General features: G+C 68.2%; 2 protein-coding genes across 2 annotated transcripts; one reads left to right on the top strand and one right to left on the bottom strand.

Moving 5' to 3' along the window:
• The first annotated feature begins 726 nt into the window (after positions 1 to 726).
• Positions 727 to 10519, top strand: TBKBP1 (TBK1 binding protein 1). The gene is made up of 10 exons (XM_063178731.1): positions 727 to 1168; positions 3224 to 3448; positions 3522 to 3644; positions 3743 to 3847; positions 4192 to 4333; positions 4413 to 4573; positions 5288 to 5337; positions 8078 to 8196; positions 8971 to 9710; positions 9925 to 10519. Exons 2-10 carry the CDS (start codon positions 3227 to 3229, stop codon positions 10051 to 10053), a joined length of 1791 nt encoding a protein of 596 aa, XP_063034801.1. The 5' UTR covers positions 727 to 1168; positions 3224 to 3226; the 3' UTR covers positions 10054 to 10519.
• Positions 6882 to 7205, bottom strand: LOC134431024 (uncharacterized; the record flags this gene model as incomplete). Its single annotated transcript, XM_063178956.1, has 1 exon — positions 6882 to 7205. A coding segment is annotated over one exon (324 nt), but the record flags the coding sequence as incomplete, so codon positions are not given.
• Positions 10520 to 12789: the final 2270 nt, after the last annotated feature.

Below are 12789 nucleotides of genomic sequence, written 5' to 3' on the forward strand. Positions count from 1 at the left end.
GCTCCGCCCCGCTCCCCTCCTGCGTTTCCGTCCCCGTCCCCCGCCCGGCGACCCCCGGCGCGGCGCGGCCCCGGCCCGGCCCGGGGGCGTTCGGGGACGGTTCCCGGAGGCTCCGGGGCCGCCGCAGGCCGGACCCCCCCGCTCACCCCATGGCGACCCCCGGCCGCGCTCACCCGCGCTCCGGGCCTGCCGCCGGGGCTCGGGGGCGCGCTCCACCCGTCCCCGTTTCCCGCCGGTTCTCCCCCGGTTCTCCCCCGGTTCTGCCCCGGTCCCGCTCCCGCTGCCCTCGCTCGTGGCCGTGGCGGAGCCCCCAGCGCCCCCCGCGCCCCCCCAGCCCCTCAGAACCGGGAGAGCCGCGGGGGGGTCCCAGCAATGGGGGGGGGGGGCTGCCCTCGGCCGGGTCCCGCCCAGCGCATCCTGCGGACCCCAGAAAGGTTTGGGGGGCAAGGCCTGTGCCCAGGGCAGCCTCCGTGGGTGCCAGAGGCCCGGCAGCGCCCGCAGCCTGGCGCATCCTGTCCCGTCCCCATTTCCTGTCCCGTCCCCATTCCCGTCCCCATCCCCATCCTCATCCCCATCCTCATCCCCATCCCCGTCCCCATTCTCGTTCCTGTTCCCGGTCCCGTTCCTATCCCCATTCTCGTTCCCGGTCCCTTCCCCATCCCCATTCTCGTTCCCGTTCCCATCCCCGTTCCCACCGGAGCCCTGAGCCGGCCGAGCCCTCCAGCAGTGTCCCAGTCCCGGGGAGCCGCAGCCGCGTTTTTGCTCATTTCCCAAACCCCATTTTTGCTCATTTCCCAAACCCCATTTTTGCTCATTTCCCAAACCCCATTTCTGCATTTTCCCAAGCCCTATTTTTGCTCATTTCCCAAACCCCATTTCTGCTTTTCCCCAGGCATTTTCAGCCTCGAGGCGGGGCCGGCAGCGCGGAGGGAGCGGCGGGGACCCCGCCTGGACCCCGATGAGAGCAGCTCCGGCTCCCGGCGATCCCTCGCGGCCCATGTCCAGAGCTCCCGCGCCTGAGACGCGCCCGTGACACGCCAGTGACACACCTGTGACACGCCAGTGACACGCCTGTGCCAGCCTGTGCCAGCCTGTGCCAGCCCGTGCCCCCGCAGCCCTGCCCAGCCCGCGCCGCTTCGCCCCGCGCCTGGGGCCCGCTGCAAGGCAGGTGTCCAGGGAAACTGAGGCACGGCAGGCCGGGGGGCAGCGGGGACGGCGCGGGGGGCTCTGGGCAGGGCTGGGGACACAGAGGGTCCTGTCACTGCCGTGGTCCCGCTGGCAGGGCCTGGGACGCCCCAGGGCTCCGCGGATCCTCACTTGGGGGGTCCCCAGAGCTTGGGGAGTCCGATCCTGGCTTTGGGGGTGCCTCAGTTTCCCCGGGGGGGGTGGCGGTGCCCTCCCTGCCCGAGCAGAGCCGTGTCCCCTCTGTCACCACCTCGGGCGTGTATTTAAGACCCCCGGTCCGCGATTTATTCATTTATTCCCCTCGGGACCCCCGGGCTGTCCCCGGCCCCGCCGGCGGCTCGAGGGGGCCGCGCTGTCCCCTCCCTGTCCCCTGCAGGTCCCTGCTCCCTCCATTCATCCCAGCTCTGTGCACGAACCGCTCGGGCGGCGGCGCCAACCAGAGCTCGGCCAGGGCTGCGCCCGCCCGGGGGTCCCTGCCTGGGGCTGGGGGACACCAGAGGCGCTGGGGACAGTGACAGGAGCTGGGGGACACCAGAGGGGCTGGGGACGGTGACAGGGGCCAGGGGGACCCCGGGAGGGTTGGGGACAGTGACAGGGGCCAGGGGGACACCGGAGGGGCTGGGGACAGTGACAGGGGCCAGGGGGACACCAGAGGGGCTGGGGACAGTGACAGGGGCCAGGGGGACACCAGAGGCGCTGGGGACAGTGACAGGAGCTGGGGGACACCGGAGGGGCTGGGGACAGTGACAGGGGCCAGGGGGACACCGGAGGGGCTGGGGACAGTGACAGGGGCCAGGGGGACACCGGAGGGGCTGGGGACAGTGACAGGAGCCAGGGGGACCCCGGGAGAGCTGGGGACAGTGACAGGAGCCAGAGGGACCCTGGGAGGGCTGGGGACAGTGACAGGAGCCAGGGGGACCCTCGATAGGAGCTGAGGACAGTGACAGGAGCCAGGGGGACCCCGGGAGGGGCTGGGGACAGTGACAGGAGCCAGGGGGACCCTGGGAGGGTTGGGGACAGTGACAGGGGCCAGGGGGACCCAGGGAGGGGCTGGGGACAGTGGCAGGAGCCGGGGGACCGTCGACAGGAGCTGGGGACAGTGGCAGGAGCCACAAGAACCCTGGAGGGGCTGGGGACAGTGGCAGGAGCCACAAGGACCCTGGAGGGGCTGGGGACAGTGGCAGGAGCCACAAGGACCCTGGAGGAGCTGGGGACAGTGGCAGGAGCCAGGGGGACACTGGGAGGGCTGGGGACAGTGACAGGGGCCGGGGGACCCTGGAGCATTGGGGACAGTGACAGGAGCCGGGGGACCGTCGACAGGAGCTGGGGACAGTGGCAGGAGCCACAAGGACCCTGAGAGGGTTGGGGACAGTGACAGGAGCCAGGGGGACCCTGAGAGGTTTGGGGACAGTGACAGGGGCCAGGGGGACACTGGAGAGTTGGGGACAGTGACAGGAGCCAGGGGGACCCTCGATAGGAGCTGGGGACAGTGACAGGGGCCAGGGGGACCCTCGATAGGGGCTGGGGACAGTGGCAGGAGCCCGGTGGCTCCCGGGGCGAGCACGGCTCCCGTATTTAGGGCACGGTGCGCGGCGTGGGAGGCCGGAGCAGCTCGCGTGCGGCACCGGCCGCTATTTCTGGTGCTCGTTCCCCCGAGGGGACGGCAGCAATGTCACCGTGTCCCCCCGGGGTGCTCTGTGCTCCCACCCTGCTGCTGACGGAGCCTGGCGGTGCCAGGACCTCTGTCCCCTCTTTTCCTGCTGGGGACACAGGTGATGGCACGGCATGGCCAGTGTCCCCTTGTCACCCCAGGGACAGCGTGGGGTTGGAGCTGCTGCTGCTGCTGGCAGCTCCTGGGACTGTCACCGGGTGCCACTGAGCTCCCACAGACCCCGCTCTGGCTGTGTCACCACCCCGGTGTCCCCAGTGCTGCCCTGGCTGTGTCACCACCCCGGTGTCCCCAGCATTGCCCTGGCTGTGTCACCACCCCGGTGTCCCCAGCCCTGCCCCGGTGTCACCCGCGTGTCCCCGCAGGCAGGACATGGACTCCATGTTCGAGGACGACATCAGCATCCTGACGCAGGAGGCGCTGGGGCCGGACGAGGACTGGCTGGACAGCCCCAACACCGACCTGTCGGGCGAGATGTGCTCGGCCTCGCACTTCGCCCTCATCACCGCCTACGACGACATCAAGAACCGGCTCACGGGGCTCGAGAGGGAGAACTCCACGCTCAAGCGCCGCCTCAAGATGTACGAGGTCAAGGTGAGGGGTCTGGGGGTTCCGGGGGGCGCGTGGGGCCGGGGGGACCCCGCTGACCGCCCGTCCGTGGCCGCAGTACCCCCTGATCGGTGAGTTCGGCGAGGAACACATCTTCTCCCTCTACGAGGCCAAGGAGAACTCGCTGCTCAAGAGCGAGAAGGCGTCGCTGCAGCAGCAGCTCAACCAGTTCCAGCACGAGGTGAGCGGGACGGGGGGCCTGGGGGGGCTCTGGGGGGTCCCCGAGCCGGCCACCACCCCCAAATCCACCCCTAAATCCCCGCTATGTTCCCCCTGCAGCTGCAGAAGAGCAAAGAGCGGGAGGAGCAGCTGGAGGAGATGATCCAGGCCTACGAGAAGCTGTGCGTGGAGAAGGCGGACCTGGAGACAGAGCTGGGAGAGATGGTGGGTGACGGCCACCAGCAGGGGACAGCGGGGTCCCTGTCCCTTCTCCACCACAGCACCGGGCCCGTGGTGTCCCCGTCCCTGGGGCTGCAGGGCTTTGGGGCGTTTGGGCCTCGTTGGGGTTTTAGGGATGCTCGGGTTTATCCATCTCCCCTCTCCCCCTGTGAGGCTCCGGTGTCCCCCGGGCACCCCCAGCTCCCCTTTCCCAGCCACGCCACTGTCACCGGATGGACCCCACTCCAAAAACCGACCCCAAAATCCGCGTGTGCCGGGCTGGGGGGCCAGCAGAGCCCCGGGGAGCGGCCGAGGCTCAGCCGTGTGCCCTGTGTCCCCTCCCCGAGCAGCGGGCGCTGGTGGAGACGCACCTGAGCCGCATCCGGAGCCTGGAGCAGCAGCTGCGGCAGCGCGACGGCGGCGCCTTCCCCGCGCTGGGCGCCCAGGACGTGCCGTTCATGGCCCTGCACCCCGGGCCCGGGCTGAGCCACGGTGAGCCGCCCCCTCCCCGCCCCGCCGCGCCCCCCGCAGCCCCGGGCCGCGCCGGGGCTGAGCCGAGCCGTGCCCGCAGTGCTGGAGCGCGCCGCGGGCTGGCCGAGCCGCGGGCTGGAGGCCGAGCTGGAGGCGGCGCGCCAGGAGAACCAGCGCGCCCAGCACCGCGAGGAGCACCTCAAGGCCGAGTGCGAGAGGCTGCAGGCCGAGCTCAAACACCTGCAGGACAGCCGCGAGCAGGTGCGGGACAGGGCGGGACCGGCTGGGGTGGGCGGGGGCTGGGAGGGGGAATGGGGCAGGGTCTGACCCTAAAAACCCCCCTAACCCCCTTCCTGCTTATAAGGGTCTGGGAAAAAGAATGGGGCAGGGTCTGACCCACAAAACGCCCCTATCCCCCTTTCGTGATGGGAAGTGTCTGGGAGAAGGAACAGGGGAAGGCCTGACCCCACAGGACCCCTCATTCCCATATCTGGGGTTTGGGTACCAAGGGGTGTCTGGGAGGGGGAATGGGGCAGGGTCTGACCCTAAAAACCCCCCTAACCCCCTTCCTGCTTATAAGGGTCTGGGAAAAGGAATGGGGCAGGGTCTGACCCCTTGGGACCCCTGATTCCTAATATGTGAGGTTTGGGTGCTGGGAAGGGTCTGGGAGGAGCAATGGGGCAGGGTCTGACCCCAGAAACCCCCCTAACCCCTCTTCCTGCTGGGAAGTGTCTGGGAGAAGGAATGGGGCAGGTCCTGACCCCTTGGGACCCCTGATTCCCGATATCTCGGGTTTAGGTGCTGGGAAGGGTCTGGGAGCAGGTTCAGGGCAGGGTCTGACCCCACAGGACCCCTGATTCCTGATATGTGGGGTTTGGGTGCTGGGAAGGGTCTGGGAGAAGGAATGGGGCAGGGCCTGACCCCTTGGGACCCCCGTGCCCGGTGCTGGTGCTGAGGGGGCTCTGCTGTCCCCAGGAGCAGTCGGAGCGGGACATGGCCTGGGTGAAGAAGGTGGGCGACGACCAGTAAGTGCTGGGGGGGGACTGGGGGGCACTGGGGGGAGCAGGGGGTGTGGGGACACGCGGGACCGGCCGTGGGGCACGGCGGCCACCCCACCCCTCTGCACGGGGGGTTCCCCGCATTGGAGAGCTGCAATGGGGGGATCCCGCACCCCAAAATCACCAACTGCGCCCCGGGGGCTGGGGCTGAGCGCGGCTGCGGGCGTGGGGTGCCCGGGGCCCGGTGTCCGGTCCCGGTGTCCGTGCAATGTCCCGGTGTCCGGTTCCAGTGACCGTGCATTGTCCCGGTGCCCGGTCCCGGTGTCCGTGCAATGTCCCGGTGCCCGGTCCCGGTGTCCGTGCATTGTCCCGGTGCCCGGTCCCGGTGTCCGTGCGCTGTCCCTGTGCCCGGTGTGGGCTCGGCGCTGCCTCCAGAGGGCACTGACGGCTCGCGGCTGCCGAGAGAGCGGCACCGAGCGGCGCCGAGCGGCACGGGGGCAGTCGCGGTTTCCCCGGAACCCCCCTAAACCCCCCGAGGTCTCCCGGTGGCACCGGGGCGGGGGCGCTGTCCCCGCTGTCCCCACGGCGGGCGGTGACAGCGGGCCCGAGCTGCGGACGGATGGAAGGTGACAGCGGCCCGGGAAGAGCTCGGGTGCCGTTTTCCTGCTCCGGAGGTGTTGGAAGCTGTCGCCGTTTCTGTCGCCCCGGTGCAGATCAGAGCCGGGGGATCCGGGGGGAGCTCCCGCCTCTCCCTTCCCCTCCTGAATTCCCTCAATTTCCATCAATTCCCTCATTTTCCATCAATTCCCTCATTTTCCATCAATTCCCTCATTTTCCATCAATTCCCTCATTTTCCATACAATTCCATCACCCGAGCTCACCCCCAGATCGCCCCCACCCCTTTCCCGCAACACCCACGGAGATGAAAACTGCCAAATATCTGCATTAACCGATCACCCAAATCTTTGTGTTTCAAGCCCAAATTCACCACGCTGGGACGGGGAAACTGAGGCAGGGCTGGCTGCTCACCCCCTCCCCGGGCACAGCTTTTCCCTGCGCGCTCTTTTCGTGCCGATTCAGCTCTTTTGTGTCACCTGCTTCTCTCCGCACTGTTCTTTTGGGTGTGAAAAGCGCCTTATCGGCGTTTTCCATCTCCGGGTGATTTTCTGGTGCCTCTGCCGCGCTGTGCTTGGGGCGGGGGTCCCCCCGCGTCCCGACCTTCCTTTGTTTTGGTTTTTTTTCTGAGGTTTTGACTTTTTTAGGCTTTCTGAGCTCGCGGTTATTCCCTCTTGTTCTCCCTCTCGAGAAAAACCAGGGACCAAATCTCGAGGAAAGCCCTGGAAAGAGCAGGGTGGGGATTTGGGGGGTCAGGCCACCCCTCCCACTTCCCCACCCCGCGTTTTTGGGGAGATTGTGTGGGTTTTAATGACTCTTGCACCCATGGGTGCCAATGCCGGGCATGTCCCCACCCCTGGCTCCGCCAGCTCTGCAGCAAAAAGGGGCCTGGGGGACACAAAGGCGACATCCTGTGGGTGTCCCCTGAGGGTTTTGTTTTTCTTTTCCTTCTTTTCTTTCTTTTCCTTTTCCTCCTTTTCCTCCTTTTCCTCCCTTTCCCTCTTTTCCTCCTTCTCCTTCTTTTCCTTCTTTTCCTCCTTTTCCTTCTTTTCCTTCTTTTCCTTCTTTTCCTTCTTTTCCTTCCCTTCCCTCTTTTCCTCCTTCTCCTCCTTCTCCTCCTTCTCCTTCTTTTCCTTCTTTTCCTTCTTTTCCTCCTTTTCCTCCTTTTCCTCCTTTTCCTTCTTTTCCTCCTTTTCCTCCTTTTCCTTCTTTTCCTTCTTTTCCTTCCCTTCCCTCTTTTCCTCCTTCTCCTCCTTCTCCTCCTTTTCCTCCTTTTCCTCCTTTTCCTCCTTTCCTTACTTTTCTTCCCCCTCCTTTTCCTTTTCTTCTTCACCTCTCTATTTTGATTTTTTTTTTCTCTCTGTTATTTTCCTCCTTCCCCCCTCGCTCTTTCCCCTCCTCTCCCTCACCCTTTTCCTCACTTTCCCCTTCTCCCGCTCCTTTCCCACCTCTCCGGGCCGCGGTGCCCGGGGGCGCGGCGCTGTCAGCCGCGGTTGCGGCGGCGGCTCCGGTGCCCGCGGTGTCACAACGGCTCAGCGGGACCGAGAGGGGACGGCCGAGCTCCGGCCCCGCGGCTCCTCTCTCCCCTTTCTCGCGTCCCGGCCGAGAATCCCGAGTGGCTCGGAAAGCGACACCGACTCGGGGCAGAATTGATGATTCTGGCAGCGCTTCCGAGCGGGGGGAGCCGCGGCCGCCGCTTCTCCCTTCGGAGTCGGAAAAGTGAATTTGGGTTGGTTTGAGTTGGTTCTGGGGGTCCCCGGGGCTGTGTCACCCGCAGGGTGTCCCCTTTGGGAATTGTCCTCTGGATCGGGACAATTGTCCTCGGAATTGGCCGGGGTGGAGAGAGGGAACCTCAGACACCCTGAGGTGACTTTTCTTCACCCTGGGCCATTATTTCCCTCCCTTTCCTGGAGGAATGCTGGCAGCACCACCCAGGCAGCAGCCCCAAACCTTTTTTAGTCGTATTTATTAAAAAACCAAACCAAAAACCAAACCAACCAAAATTCCAAGGGGGAGGTCAAGCCCTGCTGAAGGATTCCACCCCTGCCGGAGGATTTAATCCCTGCCGGAGGATTTAACCCCTCCCGAGGGATTCAATGGGATTCAATCCCCGCTGAAGGGTTTCTCCCGTGGCCCCCTTTGCCCCTTGCAGGGTGAACCTGGCGCTGGCCTACACGGAGCTGACGGAGGAGCTGTGCCGCCTGCGCAACCTCAGCTCGCTGCAGAGCCAGATCCTGCGGGCGCTGCTGCAGGACAAGAGCCTCAACGGGGGTAAGGGGGACCCGGGGGCTGCTGCCGGGCACGGACGGGGGCACAAACACCGGGAAAATGGGTGGGTGGGCTCAGCCTGTGGGTGGGGGTGAGCTCTGGTGGGTGTCAGTCCCCAGCGGTGCCCGGCCCTGGGAGTGTCCCACAGCAAGGACGTCCCTAGCTGGGTGTATCTGGGAGTATCCATCCCAAAATATCCACACCTGGGAGCATCCATACCTGGAAGTGTCCCATCCCTAGAACATCATCCCTGGGAGTATCCCATCCCCAAAACATCCGTAATTGGGAGCATCCATACTTGGGAGTATCCATTCCAAAATATCCATACCTGGGAATATCCCATCCCCAAAACATCCGTAATTGGGAGCATCCGTACTTGGGAGTATCCATCCCAAAGCAGCCGTACCTGGGAGCCTCCCAATCCCAAAATTCTCCCATGCCTGGGAGCATCCATAACTGGGAGCGTCCCATCCCAAAACATCCACACCTGGGAGCATCCATATGTGGGATCACCCGCACCTGGGAATGTCCCATTCCAAAACCACCCATAACTGGGAGTGTCCATCCCAAAATATCCATCCCTGGGACCATCCATCCCTGGCTGCATCCCCCCCAGAATCTCCCATCCCTCTGGGGGTCCCCACAGCCGCATCCCCCCCGGCTCCCTCTGGGACGCCCCAGGATGTCGAGGCACATTTTCCACATTTTCCCCGTTTCCTCACTTCCCAAGCCGCGGCGCTAACCCGGCGCGTTTCCCGCGTGTCCCCCTCGTCCCAGGCCAGCGCCACTCGCCGCTGTCGCAGTGCCACTCGCCGGCCCAGCAGCGCCGCTCGCCCGCCCCGCAGTGCCCCTCGCCCGTTCCGCCGGGCCGCCCGCAGTGCCAATCGCCCGCCCTGCAGCGCCGCTCGCCGGGACCCCCGAGCCAGTCTCCGGCCCAGCAGCGCCGCTCGCCCGCGCCCCCCGGCCCGTGCCAGTCGCCGGCCCAGCAGCGCCGCTCGCCGGTGCCGCCGCCCAGCCAGTCCCCGGGGCAGCAGCGCCGCTCGCCCGCGCCGCCGCCGCCGCCCTGCCCGGCGCCGGGATCCCCGCACCGCCTGCCCGCCGAGCGCATGGAGCTGCCCTACGCCAAGCCCTCGAGCCGCCACATCAAGGCCGGCTTCCAGGGCCGCCGCAGCTACTCGGAGGTGACCAACGTGGCGCTGTACCAGCAGAGCCGCTCGCTCTGGCTGCAGCCCGAGGCCTCCACGCTGCCCAAGCACCGGCCCTACGGCGAGGTCTACCTGGGGGCCGCGGGGGCCCCGCTGAGCGCCCACGAGCCCTTCGAGGAGCACGTGCGCTTCGAGAAGCAGTCGTCGGACGAGGAGGAGTGGGCGCTGCCCAGCCCGCCCAGCCCCGAGGCCGGCGCCATCCGCTGCGCCTCCTTCTGCGCCGGGTTCCCCGCGCCCGACGCCGACGCCGCGCACCGGACGGCGGCCGCCTACGCCCGCGCCGAGCACGCCCAGTCCTGGCCTTCCATCAACGTAAGGAGCAGCCCCCGATGCGATGTCCCCGCGGGGTTTGGGGTGGGTTTGATCCAGGGAACCCCCCCGGCGAGGTGGTACCCCGCAGAGAGGCGGCGTGCCTCGGTTTCCCCGTTTGTCGCCCGGCTGGCTGGGGGCAATGAGGGGTGACAGAGGGGGTGACAGAGGGGACGCGGCAGCGCGGGGGTCTCAGCGCCGCCCCGTGCCCCCGCAGCTGCTGCTGGAGACAGTGGACTCGGAGGTGCGGAGCTGCCCGCTGTGCCAGCTGGCCTTCCCCATCGGCTACCCGGACGATGCCCTGGTCAAACACATCGACTCGCACCTGGAGAACAGCAAGATCTGAGCCTCGCCCCCTTCCCCACCTTTGGATGCTGCATGGAAACACACCGGGAGCGCCCGCCTCCCGAAATACCTCCAAGTCTTCAGTAGCTACGGACAGACTGAGCCCCCCCGGCCCCACCCAGAGCCCCCCGGAGCCCCCGGCCCGCTCCGAGAGGGTTCATCCCCATTCCAGGGGTACCGGGATCACCGCCGAGCCCCCCATAGCCCCCGGCCCGCTCGGAGCCGGTCCATCCCCGCCCGCCCCACTCCCGTGCCAGGCTCGGGTGCTCCGCCCGCGGTACCAGGGTCACGCCGTGCCAGGCTCGGGTGCTCCAGGGTCACGCTGTGCCAGGCTCGGGGGCTCCAGGGTCACGCCGTGCCAGGCGGTGGCCGCAGGGGACCCGTGTGTGCCCCTGGGTGTCCTCTGTCCCCTCGAGTGTCGCTGCTCGATCTCAGGGAGGATCCGAGGGGCCGAGCCCCCAGGAAGCAGGAGAGGGGAGGGGAGGGGAGGGGTCCCAGCTGGGGCCGGGGGTGGGAGCGGGGGCAGCTGCTCGTCCTCGGTCCCTTTGCCTCGTCCCGCCGGTTCAAGCGTCTTTCCTCTCTTTTACACATCCCCACCCCCCGGATTTCCCCCCTCCCCACAACGATGCTGCTGAGAAACGAGCCCGGAGGAGCAGCATGGACCCCCCAGCCCCCCGACATTGCACTGGGCTCCCTGGGGCTCCCCCGACCCCCCCGCGGCGTGGGGACAGCGCAGCCCCCCGGCAGCCCCCCCGGACCCCGCTTTATCGGGGCTGCAGGCGGCCGCTGGCCCTGAGCCCCCCGCCCCGTCACCCCCGTCCCCCCACGTTCGATCTACCTCAAAGCCGCCGGGAGAGGGGGGGGCGCAGCGCTGTCCCCCCCCCGGCCGCTCGCGCTGCATGTCCCCCCCGTGTCACAGCGCACACCCCCCACCCACCCACCCACCCACAACGCCGGGACCCCCGGAACGAGGGACCCGCCCTCGCTGCGACCCCCGACTCAATAAAACCCGCCCGGAACGCCTCGGAGGGGGCGGCGGCCTCTCCTTCTGGGGGGCAGAGGGGGGGTCCGGCTGGAGGTGTCCCGCGGGAATGGGGCTGGGGTCGGGGGGCCTGGGGGTGACAGGTTTGGGGGTCCCTGGGGGTGACAGGTTTGGTGTCCCTGGGGGTGACAGGTTTGGGGTCCATGGGGTGAAGGTTTGGGGGTCCCTGTGGGTGAAGGTTTGGGGGGTCCTGGGGGTGGCAGGTTTGGGGGGTGTCTGAGGGTGACAGGTTTGGGGGGTCCTGGGGGTGACAGGTTTGGGGTCCTGGGGGTGACAGGTTTGGGGGTCCCTGTGGGTGAAGGTTTGGGGGGTCCTGGGGGTGGCAGGTTTGGGGGGTCTCTGAGTGTGACAGGTTTGGGGGGTCCTGGGGGTAACAGGTTTGGGGGTCCCTGTGGGTGAAGGTTTGGGGGTCCCTGTGGGTGAAGGTTTGGGGGTCCCTGTGGGTGAAGGTTTGGTGTCCCTGGGGGTGAGAGGTTGGGGGTCCCTGGGGGTGACAGGTTTGGGGGGTCTCTGAGGGTGACAGGTTTGGGGGGTCCCTGGGGGTGAAGGTTTGGGGGTCCCTGTGGGTGAAGGTTTGGGGGGTCCCTGGGGGTGAAGGTTTGGGGGTCCGGCACTCCCGGCCCGCTTGGGGCTGGCTGGGCAGGCGGGTGACACAGAGCGGGACAGGCGGAGCAGGCTCGGGGTGACAGGAGGGACGCGGCCACACCCGGGGCGGGGGGCGATGGATGGCGGGGGGTCTCCCGGGGTCCTGGGGGGCTCTGGGCAGGGGGCTCTGTCCGTCCCTCCCCGCTGTTACTGGGGGTCCCACAGCCCCTCCTGCGGGGCAGGGGCAGAGCCCGGGGGAGCCCCGGCAGGTGCGAAGGCGCTCCCAGCGCTGCGGGCCGATGGTGCGAAGGAGATAAGCGCCGTGCCGCAGCCTTATCGGTGCCGCATCGCCGCGCGGGCCCGGGCACGGCGCAGGAAGAGCAGCCCCTGCCCGCCCTCCGTTCCACCCCCCGCCCCCGGTGGGCACCGGCAGCCCCGGCGGGGCCGGGGGGCGCGGGCACAGCCGGGGGGGCTCGGGGATCCCCCCGTAGGGACGCGTGGGGACGAGGCCGGGCCGTGCCGAGCCGTGCCTGGTGTGCGGGGCCGTGCGGGGCCGTGCCGGGCCGTGCCGGGCTGTGCCGAGCCGTGCCCAGCCGGGACCGGGAGCGCTGGGACGGGGGCGCAGCGGGGCCTCCCTTCCCCCCGGGGGGGGCCCGGCCCCACCTTCGCCCCCGGATTTTCTCTCTTTTTTTGAAATCACGTGATAAATGCCAAACGGCGCTGCCTTACTCATCCCGGCACCCTCCCGGCCCCGCTTTCCCCCGGGGGCGGCCGCCGCTGACTCAGGGCCCGCCGGGCTCCCCCCGGCACCGCGGGGACCCCCCCGGGCCCCCCAGACCGCGGCCCCTTCAGGAGGCGTCACCTGCGGCGGCAGCAGCGTCCCCGCCGCGCTCGAGTGAGTCTGGGGGCTCCCAGCGCCCCAAAACCGGGGCCGCCGGGGGCTCCCCGTGCTCCCGGGGCTCCCGGGGCTGTCCCGGGGCTCGGGGCCGCGCTGGCCCTTCTGTCACCTCCCGCCAATGGGGTGGGGACGCAGCACCCCCTCTGAACCCCGTGGGGAGGCTCCGAGCCCCCCCAGTGTGAGAGGGAGGCAGCGGCTCCCACGGCCGCCGC

Source organism: Melospiza melodia, chromosome 30, assembly GCF_035770615.1.
Source record: "Melospiza melodia melodia isolate bMelMel2 chromosome 30, bMelMel2.pri, whole genome shotgun sequence".
NCBI lineage: Eukaryota > Metazoa > Chordata > Aves > Passeriformes > Passerellidae > Melospiza > Melospiza melodia.